General features: G+C 45.1%; 3 protein-coding genes across 3 annotated transcripts; 1 reads left to right on the plus strand and 2 right to left on the minus strand.

The window, feature by feature from the left end:
* Positions 1–1,645: 1,645 nt before the first annotated feature.
* On the minus strand, positions 1,646–4,588 carry insm1b (insulinoma-associated 1b). Its single transcript, XM_060052049.1, has one exon. It carries the CDS (start codon positions 4,304–4,306, stop codon positions 2,603–2,605), a length of 1,704 nt encoding a protein of 567 aa, XP_059908032.1. The 5' UTR covers positions 4,307–4,588; the 3' UTR covers positions 1,646–2,602.
* A 15,550-nt stretch (positions 4,589–20,138) lies between these two features.
* LOC132457937 (UDP-glucose 4-epimerase-like) lies at positions 20,139–21,980 on the plus strand. The gene is made up of 4 exons (XM_060052346.1): positions 20,139–20,169; positions 21,282–21,394; positions 21,584–21,697; positions 21,804–21,980. Exons 1-4 carry the CDS (start codon positions 20,139–20,141, stop codon positions 21,963–21,965), a joined length of 420 nt encoding a protein of 139 aa, XP_059908329.1. The 3' UTR covers positions 21,966–21,980.
* A 152-nt stretch (positions 21,981–22,132) lies between these two features.
* Positions 22,133–25,198, minus strand: LOC132457945 (kazal-type serine protease inhibitor domain-containing protein 1-like). Its single transcript, XM_060052355.1, has 5 exons — positions 25,131–25,198; positions 24,258–24,697; positions 23,772–23,932; positions 23,441–23,588; positions 22,133–23,122 (listed from the first exon to the last, which is right to left on the minus strand). Exons 1-5 carry the CDS (start codon positions 25,196–25,198, stop codon positions 22,995–22,997), a joined length of 945 nt encoding a protein of 314 aa, XP_059908338.1. The 3' UTR covers positions 22,133–22,994.
* Positions 25,199–26,879: the final 1,681 nt, after the last annotated feature.

Genomic DNA, 26,879 nt, shown 5'->3' on the forward strand with positions numbered 1-26,879 from the left:
CCTTGAATTAGTCACCGCTTCTTCTTTGCTGGTCTGCTCTCAGTTCTGTTACATTAAAAGGCTGTGTGTGTGTGTGTGTGTGTGTGTGTGTGTGTGTGTGTGTGTGTGTGTGTGTGTGTGTGTGTGTGTGTGTGTGTGTGTGTGTGTGTGTGTGTGTGTGTGTGTGTGTGTGTGTGTGTGCGCGCGCGCGCGTGAGCGGCACCCACGTCAGAGAGGCGTGCGTGTGTGAGGAGGGAGTAAGGGCTGACGTGAGGCTCCGTCTGCGGGCCTTGTGACCCTGTTCCAGGGGGCGAGCAGCAGGGTAACCTGACCCTCCTCCCATCTGTCTCCCCTGCTGCCCCGCCAGCGCTCTGATGGCCGGCCCTGAATAATGGAGCCATAACCGGGAGGTACAGGTGCACTGTCTGTGGCACCCGGCGCTGCCCTGTCCTTTCCCGGGACGCCCATGATTTACCCATGTTGACTCCGGTCAAAGTCCCCTTTAGCCCGGCCGTGTATTCCTGTGTGTGCAGTGTGAGCAGGGCTTTCCCTGGTGCTAGTCCTATTCTGAAAAGGATACGTTAGGGTTTTATACAGAACTAGCGATGGTCCATTTTCAGGTTTTCCAATAATATAAAAGAAGAATACTTTTAAGGTCACTTCCTTAAGAGAGAAAGGGTTTATTTGTGAATGTAATTTTGACAAATTCATAGTAGGCTATTTCTGTTTTTTGTGGCACTGACTGACCTTTACCTGAATTTGCAGTTGACCAGTTGACGATCCCACCTTTTTCCTTGATTACTTTATTTCAACATAGAGACGAGCTGACACAAACACAAAGAAGAGGTTTTAATACGCCTTAATGGACATGTTAAGCAGGTGAGCAAAGGCCCGATGTGTGCCCTGGTCCATGTAGAATCTGAACTTATCGAGTCTTTTCATGTAGGCTAACGGCCTTGGAGGTGAACTCTGTCACCTCCTTGTCCCCCTGTCTGGGATTGATTGGGCAGAATTTATGAGTTGAAGTGCTTCTATGTGCAAGTGAAAGGATGTCATTGGAGCCTCTGCAGTTACAATTTATCGTCTGGCCTAAACGAACCTAATTAATCGAGAATCGAAAGCAGCATGACGAAGGAATCAATGTGTTTTAAGTGAAACTGGATCTTCCTTCTATGTGTTTTATTTCATGGAAATGTATTTTTTTAAATGTTTCAAGTAAAGATTTAGTAATTGCTACACCAAAGTTCCAAGTAGAAACGGGTTCAGGCATTGTGTATATTTGCGATTGTAAATGTGTTTATTTAGGTCTATTGACAAATAGCCTGTAGAATTGTAGAAAGCTATTAACACTTGTTGTTAATGTTTCCTATTCTTAGGCCAAATATAATTTTAATATTGTAATTGGGATCATTTGAAAATAACATTAAGTGAATGTCAATCTGTTTTTTCGAAATCAGTAAAATGGACCATTTGAAACAACGGTGAGATTTCATAGGCTATTAAAACATTAGGCCACTTTTATAAAAAATATATGTAAATGTTCTATTTATTAATTGAATAACCACAACATTTAAAATAAATTGATCAGTTATTTAGTTCAACTAGTCCATGTCTGTTGCTTTCCACAACTTTCAGAAAGTGATTTGAAGAAAGTTAGGAGTCAAGATGTCCTTTGAAAATATTTTATTTTAATAGACAACAACGATATACACATACAATCAAAGCGCTATAAAAGCCAACATTTATGAAAATAACGCGTCCTTAAAAAAGATTGCATCTAAGATAAGAGCTTTACGTTTTACAAGAGCTGTGGAGATTGAAGATTAAAATCGACCCACGACAATTATCACAACTCATAAATTGGACAACACATTTGGCTACGACATGTAAACTGCCAGAACGATTCACAAAATAATCACACGACACAACAATAAGTTACATAAAATAATTAGAATAAATAAATAAATAAAATTAGGATGAAAAATATTGCAACAATCTTCAATAATAAAATATGTGCCAGCATTCAAAATAAAACAAAATAACAAAATCGATGTTGACTTTTTAAGGCAGTTATACAGCGGAATTTGGATGTGGATGTGAACTATTCAGACTAGGCTTGTTTGTATTCTAAAGGCATTTGTGGTTCTACTAGAAGGGAATGCTTCGGTTTCTTTTTCTTAAGACAAAATTGATAGGTTTTGTCGTTCACACACCAGCGTAAAGCTACGATCACGGTCGGTGACTTCAAAGGCTTGGATGAAAAGAAGGATGGCGGGACTTTTAAAACGTTTCTTAGGTCTATAAGCTATAGTTAGCACGTGTGCCGTCTAGAAAAATACCCTTTTAACAGTCATACTAACCCTTTGTATTCTTTTGATAAACTAATTTGAGGAAAAAAATCTCAAAATAGACCTATATGTTACTCAAGATATAGAGAAGCGTTCAACAATCACTGATTGGCATGAAAAAGACACCTCATGAAACACCATTTAAACATCAAGTTGCCCTGCCTCCTCGCGGGCCTACAGTAGTACTATGGCAATGTTCTCACAAAAAAACAATTCTTTCATCCAAAGACACATTTCTTTTTTCCCCGTCAAAGGCACGAAGGTTGTCTTCTCATTTAGCAGGCGGGTCGCACGGGCATTTGGAGCAGGATGACCTGCCTGTTCTCAGACGGGTGGCACTTATTTATGTGCCTGGTGAGTCCCGGCGAGCTGTAGAACGTGGCGGGGCAATACTTGCAGGGGTAAACCTGGGAGGAGTGCATGAGACGCAAGTGTCTCTCCTGGCTAGCCCTGTTGGTGAAATTCTCCCCGCACACGGGGCACAGTAGGCAGTCCACGGGGCTCAAATTAAGGGGACTTTGGTTCGCGGTTTCCTCTGAGGATGATGATGAGGAGGAGGAGGAGGAGGAGGAAGAGGATGCTGAGGAGGATGATTCGGGCGCCTGGTCTGCCACCAGCACGCGGTCGTTGTTTTGAAATCCCTGCTGCTGCTGCTGCTGCTGCTGCTGCTGCTGCTGCTGCTGCTGCTGCTGCTGCTGCTGCTGCTGCTGCTGCTGCTGCTGCTGCTGCTGCTGCTGCTGCTGCTGCTGCTGCTGCTGCTGCTGCTGCTGCTGTAACTGCTGCTGCTGTAACTGCAATTGCTGCTGCTGCTCCTCGTACACTTTCTTCTGCATGGCCTGGTGGGCCAAGGTGTGTTTTCTTAGGTATGCTTGACGTTTGAACCTCTTGCCGCAGACGTTGCAGTCGAATAAACCATCTTCAGATCCCGATTCGGACAGGCCTGGGCTCGGGGTGTCCCTGTCACTCAGTAGTTCGGCGTGTCGCATGTCTTTGGCTTCCTCTTGGTGGACGGGCTTCACGCTGCAGGGCATTTTGGCGATTTCAGACTTGACGCTGTGCGGAGGCGGCAGCCCGGCTGCGCTGGCCCGGGGTTTGTGCCAGCGACGGTGCGAAGCGAGGTTCGCCGGGCAGCTGAACATCTTGTCGCACTCGGGACACCTGTACTCGACCCTCACGATGCGGGAGCACTTGTGCTGGGCTAAGGAGAAGGGGTCCGCATACGCCTCCTTACACAGCTGACAGACGAACTCCCCTAAAGGCTTATTCCCTCCCGCTGATTGAGAGCGCGGTTTCGTCTCCAGCGGCCCCTCTTTGATTTTGAGACCGAGCACCGGCGAAGTTGTCATTTCGTCTTCAAAGTTGAGCTTGCGGATGGCTTTGGGTTTCTTGGAGGACGGTTTCGCTTTGCGTTCTGCGTGGTCACTCGCGGGTCTCTTGGTGGCTGCCCGGGCGGTGGGGACTGAGGGGACTGCCGGGATTGTGCTGCTGGTGGTGGTGCTGATGCTGCTGCCGGTGCTGCTGCTGGTGGTGCCGCTGCGGTTGCTGTTGCTGGTGCCGATCTTCAGATCCACGGGGGCGAAAAGGACGTGGTCTATGTTGGAGAGGGAGGCGGGCGTGGGGAATGACTCGGCAGAAATAGGCGAGCCAAGGTTGAAACTTCTCTCGAAATATCCCCGCTCGTGGTCCTTGCTCACGGGGCGGGTGGGGCTGTAGAGCGCCTGGTACACCGCCTCGGGGTTGCCGAATTGCCCCGGCTTCTCCAGCCTGGGGACCGGCGCGTCCGCGGCGAGGTCCGGCGACGGTGCCGCGCGGTAAGGGAGGGACGCCACGACGGACACGGGCAGGAAAGAGTCCGCCCCGTGGATGCTGGGAAAGGCGGCCGGGTGGGGGTGGTCCTGTAGGTCATCTTCTTCCGAACGAGTCCTATACGAAACATGTGCGGATTTTCTGTTTCTTTTCACTAGAAATCCTTTGGGCATCTTTGCGAATGATGATTGCAAGGCACTTTGGAGCGGTGGAAGAGGTCTCGAGTATCCAGGTTTGTTGAAATGATGGCACCACAGGAAGCAGTATCGGACTTTATCTTTCAATTCTATCGATCCTTCTGTTGCTGAAATGTTTTCGTCTCCAAGGCATAGCTCCACTCTTTTTATGCCGGGGTGATGCTATTGTTCTCGCCCCCTGTTGCCGCATCCCCGACCAATCACACGCCACCGAGATCCCAGCGGATTCGATTGTGGGAGGGCTTGAATTCTGGGATGGTGGATTTCGTTGGATGATGTGCAGATAGCTTAGCAGATGTACTTGCGGTTTATTACATTAAGGTGCGCGCGCAGCCCCACCCCGGCCGAGGCACACGCCGGGCCCTCCTCCTTTTACGGTCTGATGGCTCCCTATACAAATGCACACGTGCCACGGCTTTGTGGCTCTCCTCTGGGGGCCACAGAGCTGCCAAAAGGAAATGTCCATCAACGCTACAATCATCACAATTTAGAAGGTTTACGAAAAGTTTCATAATACATACCCAAACAGCATTAACGTTTGCGTAATTTCTTAACAATAAGTATATCAAACGATAGTAGCCTACATCAAAGTGACAATACAGAAATGCCTGTTGGGTGTTAAAAACCAGGCTACCCAGAGTGAAAAACCTATTATTTCTTTCAGATTTGATTGTAAACCTTTTCTCCGGGTTATTTAACGCCTGGTGTTTCTCATTATGCGCAACGTGGCTATGGGTTGACCCAACACTAAAGCTCAAATTTTACTTCCATTCTATTAAATCATATGTTATATAAAAAAAAGAAGCCTATTCTCAGAGACTAAATCTTTATTTGGGGGGGGGGGGGGGCACGTGTCTGCCTTGGTAGTTTAACTCGACATATAAATCACGACCAGATCTCGCTGCATACATAAGTAATAAGAAGAACCCTCTTGTCTTTTGTGCACAATGGCCACGTCTGCCCACGCTGGATATCCCTTTTTTTCGTTTGAAAGGCAAATTGACCTCTTCACTGTGAAACAGGACCCACGGCCAATCTGGCCTACAGCGAGGCGCGTGCTGGGCGTAATCAGCGCGCCAGACAAAGAAGAAGGCCGCTGCACGAGCGCCCGCCCTCCCGCGCCCGCCCGCTCCCGCCACTGCTTGTGTTGTAAAATGCTGAACAAATAGCTTGTTCCCAATAGCCAAAATGCGGGGCTTATTGTTTACCGCTTGGCAAGGTAGAAGACAGTTATATGCCGTTTATATTTTTATGATTTAATTGTAGTAGGCTATCTACACCAATAAAAAAGGTTTTGTGTCAAGATGTAATAGGCCTTTTTCGTTTTTCCACACAAACATAATTATGTTTTGGTATAAGCCTGGGTTTAATTCTTCGCCTAGCAAAGTGGATTACTCACCATCACTTTGTTCGGGAGAGCAAGGTTATTGTTTAAAAATGTACTACATTGTTCAAATAAATCTAAAAGTTCCACCTATCATCAAAAGAATGTGTCATGTAAAGGAAAATACTGGAAAATAGTTGTGGTTGCTTGTTGTAACTTGACCGTATCGTGCATAAAAGTGCACATAACAAATAGAATGCATATTTTTTCGGTTTCTTTTTAAATAATACACATGTAGTAAATGGCTGGCGTCCGCCACTCGGCAGCGGGGGCATGCTCCCCGCTCCCCGACCAGTAAAGAATTAATCTCTATCGTCGGGTATTGTTCCCCTCATTTGCATAAAGCTGCAGTATGACCAAGTCAAATAATTACACAATCGAGCTGAGACGTTGGTCTGTTCCCTTCAATGGGCCTCTCTGTTGCGACAGCTTCTCACCTGCTTGAACGCACACCGTTATCTTATAATTTGAAAGAAAATAATGTTTTTTATCAAGCGACTGTTTTTAGTTTAGTGAAGGAGAAATGGAGTCGGTCTAACTTCTTTCTTAACTGGTTATCACAAAATAAAATATTCTCACTGTTCATTTCCAGGGGCGATGCATTTTATTTAGGCTATGTTTTTGTTTATACAACATACCTAACGAAGTTGTAGGCCTATTAAAAGAAATAAGTCACGTGTTTGTGCTTCTGGCAATGTTAACCTAGCGGGTTGTTTGTTGTTCTCGTATATGCCTTCATAAAACCTCCGATGGCATTTAAACAAGTTCCTCTTTCTCCACTGATAATTTCACCAAAGAGGCTCGCTTTCAAATTGTGACCCTGATGCCTTCCATGGCTGTTTGCTCAGTGGCGCGTGCTGCCCTGCGCGAGGGGAAGCACCGAAGGATTGGCGCCGAAATTAGCATATAGCTGCAGCTCCGTCCCCCCGCCACCACCTCCTAATGTAGGCTAAACTCCATTACCCTGCTACATTCTGCCTGTTTTGCCCTCCAAATAATCACTGTGCGCTGTTTATAATATGATTATAACATGTACAATTATATATAAGCGTTTTACAACGAGATTAGAGTTTGTCTATTATAAAAACCAATGCTTTTTTTTTTTTTTTTTTTACTACGGTCACTTTAAAACGCTGGCCTCCTCTTAGGCGTAGTTTGGATGTAAACCCGTCCAGCGTCTATTGGATGGGAGCGCAGTTGTTATTTCACTGCACCACCCACAGGGTAAAAAGATAAAAGCCGGATGGTAGGATGAGATTTATAGTGTTCTATCTTATTCCACTCTCATTCCACATTGTGGTTTTATTTATTTGACTGTTAAATCAGAGAGGAGGTAAAAGTTGGACATAATATTCTTTTTTAAACATGCACATGTTTAATAATCCCCAACTCTCTCAAGTTCTGCTCCTAATGTGAAGCCCATGGTAGCCCACCTGTGATTCAGTGTGTGGAATGTGGACATGCCTACAGGACTAATTGATGCTTGCGACATACAGCCGCCGCACTGTTGATCAATTGTTATAATGGATTAGCCTGCCTCCCCTTTTGTCTATGCTTGTAATCTGATAGAGCCATCTTTCAGAACCATGGAGAGGGCAAAGCAAAGAACACAGGTTTAAACAGACTATAGCTATGGACACAAAACCTAAAACAAGCATGAACAATGGATACAATACACATTACACATTGGATATCCGTGCAGTGACTGGTTTGGAACAACAGTCATCTTGTATTGTATGATATTGTGCCCTGTTGCTGTCCATTGTCTTGGTGTCACAGTACGCTGAGAGACTTGAGGGATCAGTGTGGTCACCTCCTATTACCAGGGACCACCATGTGTGTTTCCTCATGTGTTTGAATTCATTTAGGCCTTTTCCCACCTCAACAGTCGCCCCCCCCCCCCCTCCCCTGCAGAAGGTAAGATGGCGGTTTTATGTTTATATCCAAAGAGCCACTGATTGCTTCTACTTGTACTGAATTTATTTAAAGTCTGTACCAATGAGTTGGTTTCCTGGTCTATGAAAGATATTTCCTTTTTTTTTGATGTGATGTATGCATCTCTGCCAAGAGTCAGACACAGTCCATCTGATACACAGTGTGTGTGTGTGTGTGTGTGTGTGTGTGTGTGTGTGTGCGTGTGCGTGTGTGCGTGTGTGTGTGCTTTCATTTGTGAGCAGCTGCTTTGACCAAAGATATCCAGGTGGATGACAAGGAGGAAAGCTCCAACACTTCCTTTGTAAAGCATTGATGGAATTTGTCAATGCAGGATCATATAATGTTAAGATATATCAGAAGTGTACCTCTAAAAAACACTCACACAAGGCCATAATGAATTTGAATGAATCCATGAATTGATCTAATAGTAATCAACATACCAGGGTGAGGTAATTCCTCCTATTATTTCCTAAGCACACATCGCCGTCCGGGAAGGGAAAGGCCCCTAACGGAGAACATTATGACTGACCGATCAAAGCATTAAATTGTACTTCCTTTATGAGATCAGAGATTAATAGCATCATATTAAAACATAGTTTGCCCGCATGGCAGTTGTGCAAGTCCCAGGGGCACGTTTAGCCCTAATTCACTCATTGAAAACACTGGAGTGTCTCCGTGTAATCGTTGCAGTCCATTGGTCGTTCGAGGCGGAGGCCCCCCCCCCTCCGCACCCTCCGCACCCCACAAGACCCCATCACAAGGCATGCCCTGGAATGTTAAACACTAATTCACCTCGGAAAGGCAGAGGTGGATGAAGTGATTGTTCTATCTGGGAGCTGATTAAAGCGGCTCTGGCCCTGCGCTCTCTCCCTCCCCTCTCTGCGGCATCTCCCCTCCATCCGACGTCCGTCCGTCCGTCAAATTCATTTCTGTATTCATGAGCCGCGGGACAAAGCGGCGGGCAGAGCAGCTGCCGTATCGCAGATAATAAGGCCAGCGGGCGGCAAATTTTCTGGCCCTGCCCCGCTTTCTTTCAATTACTTCATAGGAGTACTGCAGGCACGGCTCCGCTGCGGGGGGGGGGGGGGGCAGTGCATAGAGGCACAGTCGCTTTACATTCGCACACACATGCACACACACTCACGCACACATAAACTGTCATCTCTCTCTTTCCCTCTCTCTCTCTCTCTCTCTCTCTCTCTCTCACCCTCTCACACACACATACACACACACACACACACACACACACACACACACACACACACACACACACACACACACACACACACACACACACACAGCTTCTGCGTACGCACTGACAGTACCTAGGCACACAGAGGAGCAGGAGCCAAGCACAACAGCATTACAGGCCAAAATCTGTGTACAGGGCATGCTATCACATTGACATTGACATTCAGTTGTCAACACACAGACTTTTACAACAAAGAGACAAACGGGCGCGGGCCATTAGTACTGGCCTTATGAAGACTGTATTGGTATTGATTCAATGACTCAATGGAAGAACGACTGAAAGAGGAGCTATTCCTCGCAGAGTTCTTCTATGAGGGCTGCCATTAGTTTGAGGTCCGCGCGGACAGCAGATGAATCCTCTCGGAACACGAGAGATGGACTCTCAAAGAAACAAATGGCTCACATCGTTCTTCTATTGACAGATTACGGGCTGGCCAGCGGTACCACCTCATTCGTTGATCTCAGGCTGATCTTAGACGCATGTGAAGGTCTACCTAGGAACACAATCAGAGATGACTGGGGTGTTATTGCAAAAGTAACTTGCCATATCTTCTAAATGCACGAACATCCTTTTATTTGTATGCATTTTGGTTTGCAATTTGTTCATTGGAAAAATGACCACTGCTCTCATGTATCCTCACGTGTTCCCAGTGACGAGGCTTGGTAGGCCTAATTAATGACATCAATGCCGTCCGATGGCTCTAAACTAGTTCCGCTGTGAGGCAGCAGACCGTTGCTCTCCATGGTACTGAAACCCTGGGCCTTGATGTTGCATTTAGCAGCAGCAGCAGCAGCCCCGTTCTGTCCTTCAGGGCATCGGCTCCTACAAAATGAACAAGAGCAATGTGTGGTACGGAGTGGCGGTCCCATTGAAATGTGACAGAGAGCTCGGGGCAATGCAGTGAATGCACGCATCTTATGAATAGTCATGGTGTATCACTCACTGCGACTCGCCTTGCCCTACGGTCTTAATAATGTATGATTTATTGATATCTAACGAAGAATAATACCAAACGCAGCCTAACACTAATTAGTTTGTCAGACAAGTTGGAAAAAGGAAATCTATGAATGTATTTTTAAATCAAATGGGACGATTGCAAGAATTAAGAATAGACTCGGATTAGGGCGTCGCTTTGACTGTGTTGTAGGTCTTTTAATAAATAAGGAAATAAGTCATATCAGCATGAAAGGTATCATCCATTGTATTATAATAGTAATGCAATGAATAACAAATGCAAGTATTTGGGATGGAAAGGCCACTGAGGAAAAAGTCACTTCAGTTTCCTAGCAGAGGAAATGAGTTGGCCTGGCGTTGCGGGCCATACAGATTCGATTAAAAATCATATTTCATATTGGTGATCTCCTGACACTTGTGATTCATGGAGTTAGGAGACAGTGTAATTACTGTGTCAAGTAGTAAAATAATCCCGGGTGCTCAAGAATGTAAGCACATCCTCTCACACCAACATAACAAACAAATGACCTTGCCTTAACTCAGATTTTTGGAATGCTACGTTTCCCAAACAAAGAATTCCCCAAATTGGCCCACTCGTCATTAGATAAGGCATAATTTGCATTCTCTTGTAATTGTACTGCTTCCTTGATTATTAAATGATCCCCCTAATTAGGCAGTGTAACAGGGTTAATCAGACCCAGCTCATTACACATACTATTATTCCCTCAGAAAAATGAAGGGAAAAGATACTTGATTAATTATATCAGCCTTTTCATCAGCCGCTGCTGCTGCTCCATCCCTCTGAAATTAATATCAGATTGTAAATGGAAGGAAGGAGCGCGCCGGACACAGACAGATGAAAGATTTCACTCAAATTAATTAAGGGCTAATTATGCGGCGGGAGTTGGGAGCCGTTTGCATAATGAGATCCATCAAATGAGATCAGTCATGTGGAGGGGGCCGTTGAGTTGCTATCCCAAATCTTCTCTATCGTACACACAAACACGTGCGCGTGCAGGCGCACAATCACAACACTCACCTTTGACCTCGGACCGGCCTTGAGAAGGAGTAGTTTACTTTTTCTCTCTTCTTTAGTCCTTGGTTTGTGGTGTTTTATGGCAAACCATGAATAATATTGTAACCGTACTCGTAGTGATACACTCATACACTCATGCACTCATGGTGGTTAGTGAGGTCCCCCCTTCACTTTAGGCGTCTTTGAGTGTTATTAATTATTATTATTCTTCATGTTTAACCTCTGTTTTCCTTTTATTCCTAGTCTGTTTTACATAGTTTTGAATGATGACTATATGCTCTGTAAGGTGACCTTGGGTGTCTTGAAAGGCGCCTCTAAATTAAATGTATTATTATTATTATTATACATGAATGTACCATGATTGTATGTGTGTTGGTGTGTTTTCCGTTATTGTATTTGTAGAGGCCGGAGAGGGTGAGGCAATCATATCAACATGCCGCAATAAACTAAGCTAAGCTGAGGAGGCTAGTGGAGAGCTGACATACCTTAAAAAATCCAAGCCAACCACATTTAGCCTCCAGCCGCACTTAACCAGGATCCTAATCACCTCTCCTCTCCAACTCTCTCAGTGGTCAGCAGTACAGTTGATAGAGAGACCACGTTTGTCCCAGGAGTGGACAGAGAGAGAGAGAGGGATTACCGGGGACATACACTCCCTATGTCTTAATTGTCTCATTTAATCACAGCCATTTGTAGACTGTGTTGGGAGTCCAGTTACTTGAGCTGATTTGTGCAGTCGTCGCGGCAATCATACATAGGCTAATCAGAACGCACACAGGCCGTCACTGACCTTCAGGGTCCCTGAGTGGAATTACAAAGACTATGATTAGTTAATCAAATGAAGAACCCTGCGTCTTGTTGGCCATCCGTTCTTTATTTGCCCGTACACCTTATCTAAATGGAAATTGTATAGCGGGGGCACTTCCAAAGCAAAAATCTACATGTGAATGATGCTCCCTCGAGCCCTTGTGGGGGAATACATAATAAGATCTTTCACCCACAATCATAGTGTAATGGCATCACAGAGGGCTCATTTCACGTTTGAAACAATGATATTTGCCGTCGATTCACATGTGCATGATGCAATCACTTGTTCCGCGGCGAAGTAAATTGTTGAGCACTAAACAGCTCCTCTTCAGAACAGATGATCATGTGGGGCAGAATGCGCCAAGACCAATTTGAAGAAAAACTGAAGCACAATGGGAAGGTAGACGGGATCGAGGCGGGGAAACAACCTTTCTCTTCCTCAGAGAAAAGGGCAGATTTCAACAAAGAGATATTATGAATTACTACAACCCGACTGTTATATATACACGCCTTTGTTCCCTGTAGGTAAACATTTCTCGCTGTGTGGTGCTAATTGGTTTTAGATTCAAGATCACAAAGGCATCGGCATCAAACAAACAAAAGTATCCTCCCCCTTTGACGAACGGACATCCCGCACTATGCTGCTGCGCGGCTATTGTCTCCACATACAGCCCAGATTCCTTCCAATGGCCCGATGATAACTTCCTCCCTGGAAGGGCTTGACCCGTCCCGCCTCCCCAGATCCACCTCCATTATCCGTCTGTGACAGCAGCCCTTAGGGGGGCCGGCGTCTCCTCTAAGAAGGTACGGGGGTCGCGGTTGCCCCCTCAATCCATCTCTGTCTGCCGGGGCCGATTGATTGTGATTTAGTGTGCTGCTGGGTGGGAGACGGTGGGCTCCCCTCCTGATGACTGATAGTGGGGGACCCCTTTGACTCCCAACACATGGCAAGCAGAAGCCGGGGGCTACCAGGGGGCTAGGGGCAGCTGGTGGGGGTACCCGGGGTGTATCTGCAGGCAGGAAGAGGAGGTGCGTGTGTGGGGGGGGGGGGGTCACAGGATGGACGACATCAGAGATGGACATAGTCCTATAGCCCCCCCTGCTCCCCCGCCCCACCCGACCCCCTGAAACCAAGCATCCAAAGTCTATCACTCTGCTCATCCATCAGCAGCCAGGCTTTGTGGTTAGCCTGAACGACGTCTAGCTAATGGGCGCAGCGTCGCCGCTGTGCGATAATGAGGATGACACACTCAACACAAAACACCCCCGACCACACCGGGAGCAGTGGACCACAACGCAGCACCGTGGCCATGGTGCTGTGGCCGAATACACGGGATACATTATGCTTGGGTTGAGCCTGTTGACTGTACTTGGAAATACGCTAGTCGTTGAGGGAAGGTTTGCGTGAGGGGGTCTTCTTTGTGAGCAGTGTGGGGCCGACGGGTAATGTTTGAACACTGGTTAATGGTTACACAGGCGTGTTTGATATGCTCTGAAATGAGCAGGTGCCTGGGTCAGGAATTCTGTAAAGGACAAAAAAGAGAATGGCATGAATATGGGTCCAAGCTGAAAGATGAGACGCGTTCTGACCTATCAGCCTCTTTCCCCCTGTTCCTGACTCCACCAAACACCACACTATTCCAGTCTGTCCAGATGGACCTGACATGCATAATCCAGCCTTCAGAGCCAAAGAGAAACATTGATTTGCTAATTAGAATATAAGTTCATCTCATCCGTTAACGAGATGCTGTGCTTCCTATTCTTGGCTCCGGCGTCCTGTCTTCTGCGTCGGTTGTCTAGTGCTGCTGCGTGCGCCACGTCCTTGGGAGGCTGTTGAGTCCGACCTCAGCCTCGCTGCCTCCCCGGCTGCACGGCCTGGCAGCTTAACCCCCTCATCAGCCTGAGAGGTCTCATTAGGACCCGGCTCTGGGCCTGGAGTCGGGGCTGGAATGTGTGCTGGAAACATAAAGCGTAATGATAGGGGGAGACGGAAGTGCCCTGTCAAAAGTGATTCCGAAATGCACATGTGAAAGAGACGGAGGTCAAATGAGAAACGACACGCTCGTCAATCCAATCCGCCGCCGCGCGAAGTAACGAGATGCGAGGACCTTCTAGTTTTGTGTTCAAAATAACAAAAAAACAGGGATGCACTTTCAGACTAATGAACATACAGCTGTTGTGTGGAGGCTCAGTGGAGAGGAAGCAGGGCTGGCCAGGTGAGGCAGAGGATGGTAATCTGATCCGCTGTTGACAGAACAGGGACTGGTTTTCCAGCCAAACTAATCCATACACGTACGCTCCACACAGGTCATCCATTAGGGCAGATTGATTCAGAGCTCAAACTCGCTTTCTGACGAGCCTCGGCCCATCCTCCCCCCCATGGTTGCCATGATACCAAATTGCGGTAATTCAGCGCGGCCGGCCAGCATTAGAAAGCTTAAGAGGAATGTCCAATGTTCCTGCCCCGAATACTGAGAGACATTTTATCAGTCTAAGTCCAGGGAGCAAACGGGGGGAAACATGGGCTGTGTGGTCATCCGTACTCTGCCTATCTTATGAAACATGTACTGGTAAATAGTTTGATTGTGTGGATGGTTCATTTTAATACATTTAAAATGGGAGCGGGGAAGAGAGCGGAGAGAGGCCAGCCCCGGTTTTATATTTATATATCTCTGTGGACCTGAATATATCTTCTTGTGAAACAAATATCCTATAAAGCACCAAAATAAATGATCAACAGGACACATCTTGACACAATGCTATTATGGGAGCCGCTGCTTGTTTTCTTCCATTAAAGCCCTTCCATCAGTCCCAAATGCCACACAGAGGTTTACAGGCAGAGAGTCCAGACATCTGCTGCTCTCTGATTGGTGGAGGAGCCGCGCGCCAGGCTCACCTGTTATCCACAGCCCAGTGCATGGTAAACACCCTTGGTCAGACCTGTGGGAGATACGGCCCATCTGGTCCGCAGTATTAACAACCACCTCTTTAACAATGGCTTCTGGGAAAAAGAGAAGGGCAGGCGGGGGCCATATCAGCCAATAAAAACAGGCTATGCATGACATTTAGCGCCTGATGCAAGGCTTTGCACTGCACAGGTTTGTCTGCTCTCTGCATCAACTCTTGGCAATAAAGGGAAAGACAATCTCCAAAAGTGCGTGTGTGTGTGTGTGTGTGTGTGTGTGTGTGTGTGTGTGTGTGTGTGTGTGTGTGTGTGTTTGTGTGTGTATGGGAGAGGGGATTGTAGGTGTAAAGGTAGCAAGAACAGTGGACAGTATAACACAATGAAGGAAATCATTTTGACTTTGACTTCAAATAGTCATAAAATAAAATAAAAGGCATTCCACTTACAGATATATGGCAATGAATATCCACTGTCCCACGATGGAGGTGGCGTTGAAATTGCAGGTTCGATTTTATGACCAAGAGAGAGTCTTTATTCATCGAGGTTTTAACAAGTGAAGAGAAAAGGAGAAGAAAAGATGAAATAAGTGGTCCGGGCTCCATCGCAGGTGTCATTTGACAAAACACTGCCCTCTAGTGTATCATCTGTCCTGGATTCCAGTAAACGTGCAACGTCAAAGTATGTGCAATTCTTCAACTCGACGGAAAAGACTTGGATATTTAATGGGTGTTGATAGCAAATATCAGAAACATTAACATAATTTCTGAGACATTATGGGGCTTGAACACTGGTCTCCACAGAATAATCCGAAGCAGCATCACTGCACCAACAGATTTTGCCTCAGATTTTATTTGGACATTCAGAAGAAGGACTTGAACCCTAGTCGGAGGCCCTTTCATCAGCAGGTCATAACACTGGACCACTTAGACACTAACTCGTGTCGGAAATCCTATTTTAATTTGAAGACCTGTGTTTCGTTCTCTTTTGTTTTTTTCATGTTCTTTATGCCTCTACAGTAATACATGCATATTCGGGATGACTATGGTAGAGTTTGTGTCGATTTAACCAATTATGAATTTTCTTTATCTGGCTACATAGCAATGCATTCATATTTGTAGTATATGTTACAACAAAGGAAAATAATAATTCATATTTCCATTTTTCAACAACTTTCGTGGCCCTCGAGGACAAGTTTCTCGAGGTGCACTTGATTGCACCATTTTTCTGCAGCGTCAAACACACTTTACCGTTCCAACCAATGTAGATGCGCAAACCCTTTTTATGCGTAGATGCCGTGACGGCGGTTCTTCGAAGCGCGGATTGGCCTGACCGCAGTTACTACGGTGTAGGCCTACTTGGTCTGCGTACGGTGGCGGTGAGATTTCGTGAGGCATCGGTGAGTGAGTCTCACACTCCCAATGCATGATAGTTGAGCAGATCCATGTTTTCTTTCATTACTTTTAATCACCAATGTAATGAAACGCTGTATCTTGCTCACACTTGTTATTTTCCCTTCTAAACTAGACTCTATCGAGAGAATGTTCATTCTCTATGTAAAACATGTGGACCCCTGTTAGAATTAAACAGGACAAAGGCAACATGTCTAAATGAAAGAGAGATGAGAAGGCAAGATTGAAAGAGGGCTCGGGTTGAGGTTGGACAGCAAGCAATGGGCTCTCTACAGCTGCTGGCACTAATGACGACAATTACCACAGTAATAACGTTAGCCTATCTGAGGGAATGGAGGGGAAGGACAAGTGGTTGTGTATGTGTGTGGGTGGGCAGGGTTCTGTGCGTTTGTGCGTGTCTGTGTGGGGTGGGGGTAGGTGTAAGTGAAAGTTAGCAGGAACAGTAGAGAATTAAAAACGGACGGAAATCCTTTTCACTTGGACTTTAAATAGACATCAAATAAAAAAAAGTGGCATAAGTTACAGATAACAATGAATTCTGTATCACGATGGAGGTGACGTTGAAATCACAGGTTGGATTTAATGGAGGGCGGGGTTGGTATTCTTTTATTCATAGAGTTTTAAACAAATGAAAAGAGCACAGAAGAGTAAAGGAGAAGGAACGATTAAATGGTAAATCCGAGCTCCATCAGAGGTGTCATTTGACAAAACAGTGCCCTCTAGTGTATCATCTGTCCTGGATTCCAGTCTTCAACTCGACGGAAAAGACTTGGATTTTAATGGGTGTTGATAATAAATATCAGAAACACATACAAATATAATATCTGAGACATTTGACTATGACAAAATGGTCTGTATAACAGAAGTGAAAATAAGGCCTTGATATATGCCTATACAATAGAACGAGATTAATGATTTTTTGAAAATACTTTTAATCCTCATTGTAATGAAACACTGTATCTTGTTCACACTTGTTATTTTCTCTTCTCCAGGACAAAGTAGACCCTAGCGAGAAAATGTTAATGCTCTATGTAAAACATGTGGATGCCTGTTAGAATTAAACAGGACAAAGACAACATGTCTAAATGAAAGAGAGATGAGAAGGCAAGATTGAAAGAGGGCTCGGGTGGAGTTTGGACAGCAAGCAATGGGCTCTCTACAGCTGCTGGCACTAATGACGACAATTACCACAGTAATAACGTTAGCCTATCTGAGGGAATGGAGGGGAAGGACAAGTGGTTGTGTATGTGTGTGGGTGGAAAGGATTGTTTATCTGTGTGTGTGTGTGTGTGTGTGTGTGTGTGTGTGTGTGTGTGTGTGTGTGTGTGTGTGTGGTGTGTTTGTGTGTGCGTGTGTCTGTAAATGTGCGTGAGTGTGTGCGTGAGTGTGTGTGTGTGTGTGTGCGTGTGTGTTTGTGTGCTTGCTAGTGCACGCATGTCATGCATGTGAGTATGCGTACACCTTCCATTGTAACAAGCTTTCAGTACCCCCTCCCCACCCCCATCCTCTGAATCTCAATGTCTCTTTGTTAGCCCACAATAATTCTATTTGGGCCTCATATCCGCCATATCAGATTCTAGTTTGTACAAGGTAATTAGCAGAGGAAGGGAAGCCTCCACAACAGGAAAAATGTCCCATGACATCATGCTGGCTCCACACACTATTTGCTTGATTCTCCTTCAGACTGCAATCCGGAGACAATGAGCACATTTCTCGCATGGGAGGAATATATATATATATATATATATATATATATATCAGCGTTTAAAATAAGGAACGAATAACAATGTTTCTGGAGGTTGTGGGGGGGTCGTGGGATGAGAGTGGGGAGAGCGGAGAGGACAAAATAACATGTAAAATAAAATGGCCGAAGGGGCGATGGTGATAGACAGTGGGGGTAAAGTTCATCATTTTCATTGTAACCTGCACTTACATTCAGAACCACTTCATCGCAACGAGGAACCACTAGGAGAGAGACGATGAGAGAGGGGAGGTGGGGGTTAACTGGCACTCGGGTCCCGGCATAACCAAACATAATCACATACCCTTCAGTCTTTCAGCCATTTTTATTTTCAATACTTTCATTTGCTGGTTGGTTTGCACAGTACAGGGAGCAGTGGGAGGTGATGTTGTCTCAACAGTGTGCCCAGGTTACACAGATTTGAATCAATTATGTTCCGCGTAACAAAGGGGTGCCTTTTGGAATACCATGTCCATTAAGCTTTTTTTAGAGTTCACCTTGACTCTGCATAGCCTCCCTCCTCCCCCCCCACCACCCCTTCTCCCCCCCCCCCCCCCCCCCCCCCCCCCCCCCCTGGCACTTAATGTACACGTATTGTATGATATACCTCTTGGCACTGAAAAATAGTACTTTGCGTACGCATTTTATAGCGTCTTATCCTAACTATCTTTGTTAACTAGAGGGAAATGGTTAACCTAGCAATTGTAAGTGCTTGGCACTTGTTCTATGAACATTCTTACTGTACCGACAGGGATATATTGTTACTTCTCTTTCATCTAAAAAATTAACAGATTGTTATAGTTATGGATGGAAGCATCTGTTAAATGCCCTAAATGTAAATGTAAGTTTTAGTTCATTTGACCTGTGGTCTGGTCGTTGATGTACAGCGCCCTCTGGAGTTGTGAGTTCTTACAACATCCACATTTTATTATCCTGAATTATATTTATCTCTTTCTTTTCTTGTTTAATCTTGACTTTTGGTCGTTTCTATAGCATCCTTCCTTCTCCTCTAATTTAACTTTCCCAATTAATTCCCATTAAGCAACAGTGTCTCTAGTCTAGGCCATGGTGGCCAGACTGTGGTTGTGTATCTTCACTGACGTCCTCAAAGATAATTATGTTGTGCGTTTTCTTTTGTTTATTTTAAGAAAACACACAAATTTGATTTTTTAACTAGATTTTATGCCTGGTTAATTTATAGAGGTGAATTCAACTTTTATTTTCTAGGAAAAACAGAATTTTGCTATGCATCACTTGTGTACGTGGACGAAAGAGTTGTGTCAAACCAGGAAGAGACTTATCAGGTTTTAACAAGTGCACCTCAACCAATTCAGATATAGCACCTCAACCAATTCAATGCTTCCCCATTGGCTAATCTAAAATTCAACCAAATTATTATTTAGTATATCCTGGAATATCATTGTTTTCATTGAGCAAAGAAAATCAGTTTAAATTCAGATTTTTGTATATTTTTTTCTAACCATTTTCTGTAAGGCATGTTATTTATGGCCCGTTCAGATCGCTGGGAATTATGGGTGAAATCATTTTTGCGACGTTGGAAAGTTCTCGTGAACGACACCTCATGACTCTCTGATGATTCTACTTCCTTTCGGCAACTGGGGCCAGAATAGAGTGGCGAAGTCACGCCCCTTCCGGTAGGGCTCATGGGACCTATGAGATCGAAAAATATGGAGAGAAATGGAGAGAAAATAATTATTTTCTGGTCCCAGTCTTTATATGCCCTGGATTACACATATGTTGTTTGTGGATTTAAATGATAATTTTTCATGCAAAGAAAACTAAAAATGTTCGTGAAGAAGTTTGATGATTTTAGGTTTTATGTGAGGCCGCTTTGTGAACTACAGCTCTTCGCTGCTCTCGACGCATATGATATGCGTCACCACACCCGCCCTTGGAACTCGGCACAGAGATGGCGATCTCTCTGCCCCACTTCACCGCTTTTTCCAAGAGGAGGATAAAAGCATCGAAAGAGGTGAAAACCATTATAAGTCGGGGCACGTGCAGAGTTTCAGTTATGCCGATGGGAAGATTGTCGGTCTTCTCCACGCCAGTCGCAGGGAGCGTGACGTCACATACGAGCCGTGTAGTCTTTCTCGTTGTGTTTTCTCTACAGCCTTTATCTGAACAATTGCACAATAAACGGTCGAACTCTTTGCATGAAAAATTATCCTTTAAATCCACAAACAACATATGTGTAATCCAGGGCATATAAAGACCGGGACCAGAAAATAATTATTTTCTCTCCATTGACACCATTCATATTTTTCGATCTCATAGGTCCCATGAGCCCTACCGGAAGGGGCGTGACTTCGACACTCTATTGCCCAGTTGGTGACGTATTGTTTATTAGTGACGCGTATGAACATGCCGGACCACAAGGCAAAAGTTTTTACCGGTGCGAAAGTTTTACTCAATAAAAAATAATCAACCACCATCATATCTATTTTTTTGCCATGTCGACACTTATTGATTGATGTTTTATCCGTCAGTTTTGAACGTTGTACTGGTAAACCAGCTCTAGATGAGGGCAAGTGTAGCCTTCCATCAATCAACAAATGTATATAATGCCTCAACTAAAGTTTTATATTAATTCAGACAAAACTAAACTATGTGTGTGTTTCATTCGTGGGTTAATTTCATCGCCTCAATGGTGCATGTATTCCGGTTTAATATATTGTGTTCTATAAAACGCAGACATAAAGTGTGTGTGAGTGTGTATGTGTGTGTGTGTGCCCGTACCCTCATGGACTTTTTCACATGCTGTATCCTGTTTTTAAGAGAAGGGGATAGACCAGAGAGCATGCTCAGGATAGATCCGTTTATGGACACTTTTATTGAAGGATTGGAAGATCCCTTCAAAAGATATGGGATTATTATCAACACACCATTTCCCTATTTGGTCACAAAGTCAGACGTGTACGTAGGAAATGTTATGTAGAAGTTTCACTTAACATAAGTAGTGTCTGCCATTCTGCCTTGAAAAGTGTTCCTTGAGCGCATTACTCAAGGAAGTTGCCTACCTTGAGTAACTTGTTTGTGTGTGTGTGTGTGTGTTCATTTTGTTTCCTCTTTCAGCATTCCTTCATTGCGGTGATGCACTTTGCGGGCCTGAAAGCCGTTGGAGAGTCTGTGAAGAAGCCTCTGCTTTACTTACCCAGGTCAACCTCACAGCGTCCATGAACCTGCTCCAGGTGAGTGCTGACACTGCGCCCTAACAATGTCATCTCCAGTAATCATTGTGCCACTTAATAACTGGACGTTTCTTCAATTGTTATATTTGAGAGCTTGCCTTTCCCCCACAGTCTCTGCCTGACATTAATTGTGTGTGTGTGTGTGTGTGTGTGTGTGTGTGTGTGTGTGTGTGTGTGTGTGTGTGTGTGTGTGTGTGTGTGTGTGTGTGTGTGTGTGTGTGTGCGCGTGTGTGCGTGCGTGTGTGTGTGTGTGTTTATGTGGGCCTGTTTCCCAGGTCATGCAGGCTAACGGAGTGCACAACCTGGTGTTCAGCAGCTCGGCCACGGTGTACGGAGACCCCCAGCGGCTGCCCATCGACGACCAACCCCTACGGCAAGACCAAGTTCTTCATCGAGGAGATGATCAGCGACCAGTGCAAGGCCAATGAGGTCCGTGCACAAGTATGAGTGGAGAGGGCATGATGTGATACAAGATGTCCTCTGGAGTAGCGGTTTAAGATGTAGCTTAATTATTTTTCCTGGTCGTAGAGGCTTCATCAGAGAAATAGATACACAAATATAGAAATAACTCAAGCTAATCATTGTAGTTGTATTGAAAACCTTCTTGTGTCTGCACAGGACTGGAATGCAGTTCTGCTGCGGTACTTCAACCCGATCGGAGCTCACATCAGCGGCCTCATCGGAGAGGATCCTCAAGGCATCCCCAACAACTTGCTCCCATACGTTGCACAGGTACAATGTCTGCCGGCCTGGGAGCGACGGGTCACCGGACGTTACATTATCGTTATCTCCAACGCAAAACTTTTTTGTTTCTTTCTTTTCTGGGAACCACACCCAGGTTGCCATTGGGAGAAGAGAGCACCTCAGTGTGCATGGTGATGACTACGACACACCTGATGGGACAGGTAATAGAGAGCACCTCAGTGTGCACGGTGATGACTACGACACACCTGATGGGACAGGTAATAGAGAGGGGCTGGTGTCCAAAATCAGCAAATAACCTTCAGTGATGCGGATTAGCAAATAGAAACGGTTGTCACCTTAACCTGACCAAATGTTTGGTGGTGCGCTTATTTCATGGTAAATCTGAATTGTATACATTGTCCACGTAACCAGTTTATATAGTCTGCAGAATACAACCCTTCATATAACACTTTTATTAACTTTTTATTTTCAGTCATATAAGAACATTGTAAAGAAAATGGAATTTTCTTTTCCAGTGATAAGCTATTTACACAAATGTTTGTTTCTCATTAATGCTGAGTTGCTGCTGATGCTGATTCACTAGCTTATGAATCATCGAAATAGTTTCCTGTCTGAACATCTTTTCTGAGGCATGTTTTCCCCTCTTCCAATTTAAAGTTTGTCAATCATTAACCAGAAGACCTATTCAGACATTTCTTTGGGATTATGACCCCCTCTCTCTCATTCCTCTTGGACCGTTCCTGATCCGTCAGGAGCGGAAGCTGGTGCAAGAAGTGTCCGCTGCCGGAGGAGGCCAGCCACGTGGTGCGCGAGGGGCGAGGGCACTCGGCGCCACCACATTTGCATCACGTTCATCCAGGAGGATGTTTGCTTTGAAAACCTGGAGGAAGGCGAAACCCAGAGGTGTGTGTGTTTGTGTGTGTGTATGTGTGTGTGTGTGTGTCTGTGTGTGTGTGTGTGTGTGTGTGTGTGTGTGTGTGTCTGTGTCTGAGTCTATGTGTGTATGTGTGTGTGTGCGTGCGTGTGATGCTAGATGAAGAAGTGCGAGTTGATGTTGGGTCAGTATACCCCGGTTACATCGATTTTAATCAATTATGTTCGGCGTAAAAAAGGGGTGCCTTTTGGAGTACCATTTCTATAAAGTTTTGATTAATTAATCCTGTGCTCTAGTCCTTGATATACAACGCCCTCTGGTGTTGTGAGTTGTTGCAACATCCACATTTGATCATCCTGAATTATATTTATCTTTCTTTTCTTGTTTTACCTTGACGTAATTTTTCAAGGATCCCTCCTTCTACTCCACTCATTTCCCATTTCATTTGAGCTACAGTGTCTCTAGTCTCTCTAGTCCATGTTGTCCAGATTGTGGTTGTGTATCTTCACTGCCGTCCTCCAAGACAACAATGTGATCCTTCTCTTCCTCCTTCAGGTGACCCTTTGTCCTCCTCGACCCTGTCAAACAATTCGTTCTGAAATGTTGGTTTTATTGTTCGTTTTTTAGGGTGCTTGAGCTACATATATTAGCAATTAAATTAAATTAAATTTTACTTGTATAGCCCTTAATCACCATTACAGTCTCAAAGGGCTTAACAGGCCAAATATTTATGACCCCTACCTTTACCCAAGCCCTGAAAAGGGCAAGAAAAAACTCCAGAGCCCATTATTACTGTCCCTTTTAACACATCTCCCAACAAATGTTTGTAATCTATGTGTTTATTTGATAGCAGTCTATATGACTCATGGTTGTGACGTTAGCACCTGCGCACTCACCCTGCCTGAGCACTGTAAGCTTTCCAGTCGCGGAAGTCTCTCCCAAGGCATTCTGGGAAATGCAAGAGTAGACTCCCGCATCTGATAGCTGGAGACCCTCTATCTGCAGCCAGGTAGAGACAGAGTAACGTTGGGGACCACCCCTCATCTGAAACACCGTGGGACATTGGAATTACAAATCATTGTTTCACAACTGAAGACTTTCACTATTATGTTGTTATTTCATACAAATCTGAGTATTCCTATTAAATATTCCTTTACTCTTTATTCATTTAGCAGAGGCTTTTATCTTGTCCAAATCTATTGATGTGTATATTTTATGTTTCAAAACCTGAACAGAGATGCGAGGATGGTCCCCCGGCAAGAAATAGTGGCTCCCTCTCTTCTTCCAGGTCACACTGGGGAGAGGATAGGCCGAGACCTCGCACCCAAACACCACGCCGCTGCCCGTGGAGTTGGACGTGTGTCTGGGGCCACGGAGGATGCGTGGGGCTGTGGTCGTTCAGAAAGACATCACACCACATTTGTGAAACAAAACACAAATTCCGATACAGCTCCATCTACAGGGAAACATGTGTTTCTAATTGGCTCAGATTGGTGACAGGTGATATGACAAGGGTTTCCCTTAGGAGTTAGGTCTCTTGTTCAAGGATGAACCAAAGACTGTCAACCTTGGCGTTCGAACCCAGAACCTTTTTGCTATAGCATCAAAAGATCCACAATGCTTAACATATCCACCGTCACAACACAGCAACCACGATTGAATCATTGCTTACATTAGTGTTTGTGAAAGAATCGGATCTGGTGTTACACTCACCAGATCGACAGGTTCCCGCTCCTACCACCCTTATGCCTCTCTCACTGCGGCTGGAGGCCTCCTTCAGCTGGCAGAGGTTAGGGTAGGTCCACCCGTCTGACCCGCACACTCTGCCCTTATCCCGGCAGGCGCATGCGGGCTCCGGGTTGGCCCGGCTGTGCCCCCTCCTCGCCGCCTTCCTCAGGCAGACCAGCCCCTCTCCGCAGCGGCCGTAGAACTCCTGCGCCGCGTCCGGGTCGCACCTCTGGCCCGCGCCGTTGGCGCATCGCTCGCAGCAGTCGCAGCGGTCTCTCACCCTGCCGGCCGGGCAGCCTCCGGGCCGGACCGGAGGGCAGAGAGCCGGGAGGCAGTCCCCGCACTGGGCCCCCTCCTCCCAGAGACGCAGCCAGCCCAGGTGCTGCGGCGGCAGGCCGAGGGAGCCCCCGACCCATGCGGTCAGGCTGAGGCCAACACAGAGCCACACATGAGCCATGGACCTAGTCGAGGGGGAGATCCCCTGGTTTTGGGACCCACTACAGAAGAGCAAGCTGCATTGACGGTTGTTTGTGAGTGCAATGAGTGCTGGTGAGCTCACCAGCAAGCTGCAATGAGTATTGGCAGTGAGTACTGGTGAGCTGGTACAGCTTTCGAAATCAAATAATAAGAAAGATAAATCCAGGACTTTTTCCTCAAAGTACTAAGATCATGTGTTGCTCCTTCCTCTCAGATGCCATTGATTCTTGTCTAATTCTATACAGGCTGATTCAATTAACAAACATTGGTTGATTTACCATGAAGAGCGGTCGTTTTCTCCATAAGCTCCAAGCTTGTCCAAAGAGGCGGCGATGGAAATGAATGAAGAAGATTCCCGCAAACCTCTCCGATGATTCTCACGACTCACCACCTTTCCTCAAAGTCCTGTGGCCCTTGTCCATGTGCCAGTCCGTCTCCTTGGCAGACATGTCGAGAAAATCTCCAGTTACTCTTGACATCTTCAAGACTGCCCTGTTCTAGTCAACCAACTGACAGGTTTAGGATTATAATATGGTTGCACATATACTTGATACCTGAATCTGCCAATGATTCTGTTGTCTATAGTATGTGAAATCCATCTGTGTGAGGCTGCCTGGTGTGTGGGTGTCACATTCCTGGATCTGGCAGTACAGAAGGAAGAGTAAACATTCATCCTCAAGTGGAAAATATGAGTTTATTTAATTTATACAACCAAGCTCATTGATTATGCAATCCTTCTTCTGGTAGATGGCACTACGATAAGATAATATATAAATGACATACCTTATTAACTAGAAAATGGTATTTCCTTCAGAAAACATGGTGAGTGCCATACTGCAAAGTGAGGTAGAAAATATGTTTTAATAAAGCCACATTGTTTAAGATATAAGAAATGTTGAATGGCTTAAAAGAGTGAAAGAACAAGTGAAAAGATTTGAACAGATTTCAAAAGCCTTAATGGAGGGCCCATCTTAAATGGAGTAGACAATGTAAACATGCACACGGCAATCTGATTGCTTGAAAAAAAAAAAATCTACCTATTAGATCGCTTGAAAAAATATTATTTCCAGATCGGATTGCTAGAAAAATATCCAATGGCCACTTCAGCCTAGGCACTAAATGTTATTTTATCAGCACATAGGCTATATAAAGGGATTTAATCAAAGTGCATTTGTGTGACCCGGTGATGTTCAATACACAAGACCCAGAATAAACTGAACCCAGAGACTTCTATAACAAATATATTAACTTTATTGACTTATGACGTACATCAAATCAACGCTAAATTGACAAATAAAGAAAGTAAAGAATGTGGGACTAGACTCTACTATAAGGGAGGTCAGTTTAGAGTTATGCTTTGTCCCAAAATGTATAGGCTAATTATGGACAAAACCCTACAGCACTCAAATTAACCCACGGCCACCCACCCCACCTACATTAAATTGATTAATTAAAATGCCCTCAAATCTGTCTTTGTTTAAAAAATAAGAGACAACAGCACATTTTATGGAAATGAAAAGATATGCACGGTTAAACAATTTAACTTGCTATCCTGGAAAACATTCCCCTCCCCAGTAGGAGGTATGCAGCTGACAGGAATATATATTTATAAATGTGAAACAAACGGGTCAATCAACACAGCTTACAGAAAATAAATAACCGAAAACGACTGAACAGTGCCCCCCAATGACGAGGCAAAAGAAAACGTAACTCTCACAGAATCACCCAGGAACAACATCATCGACTACTATCAGAAAACCAAACCACAGCATAACCAAACCAGTATCAACCAGCATCAACCAGGAATACCAAACCACAGCTAACCCAAACCAGTATCAACCAGGAAAACCAAACCACAGCATAAACCAACCAGTATCAACCAGGAACCACACCAAACCATAGCATAAACCAAACCAGTATCAACCAGGAAAACCAAACCACAGCATAAACCAAACCAGTATCAACCAGGAACCACACCAAACCATAGCATGAACCAAACCAGTATCAACCAGGAAAACCAAACCACAGCATAAACCAAACCAGTATCAACCAGGAACCACAGCATAAACCAAACCAGCATCAACCAGGAACCACAGCATAAACCAACCAGTATCAACCAGGAACCACACC

Source organism: Gadus macrocephalus, chromosome 5 (assembly GCF_031168955.1).
Source record: "Gadus macrocephalus chromosome 5, ASM3116895v1".
NCBI lineage: Eukaryota > Metazoa > Chordata > Actinopteri > Gadiformes > Gadidae > Gadus > Gadus macrocephalus.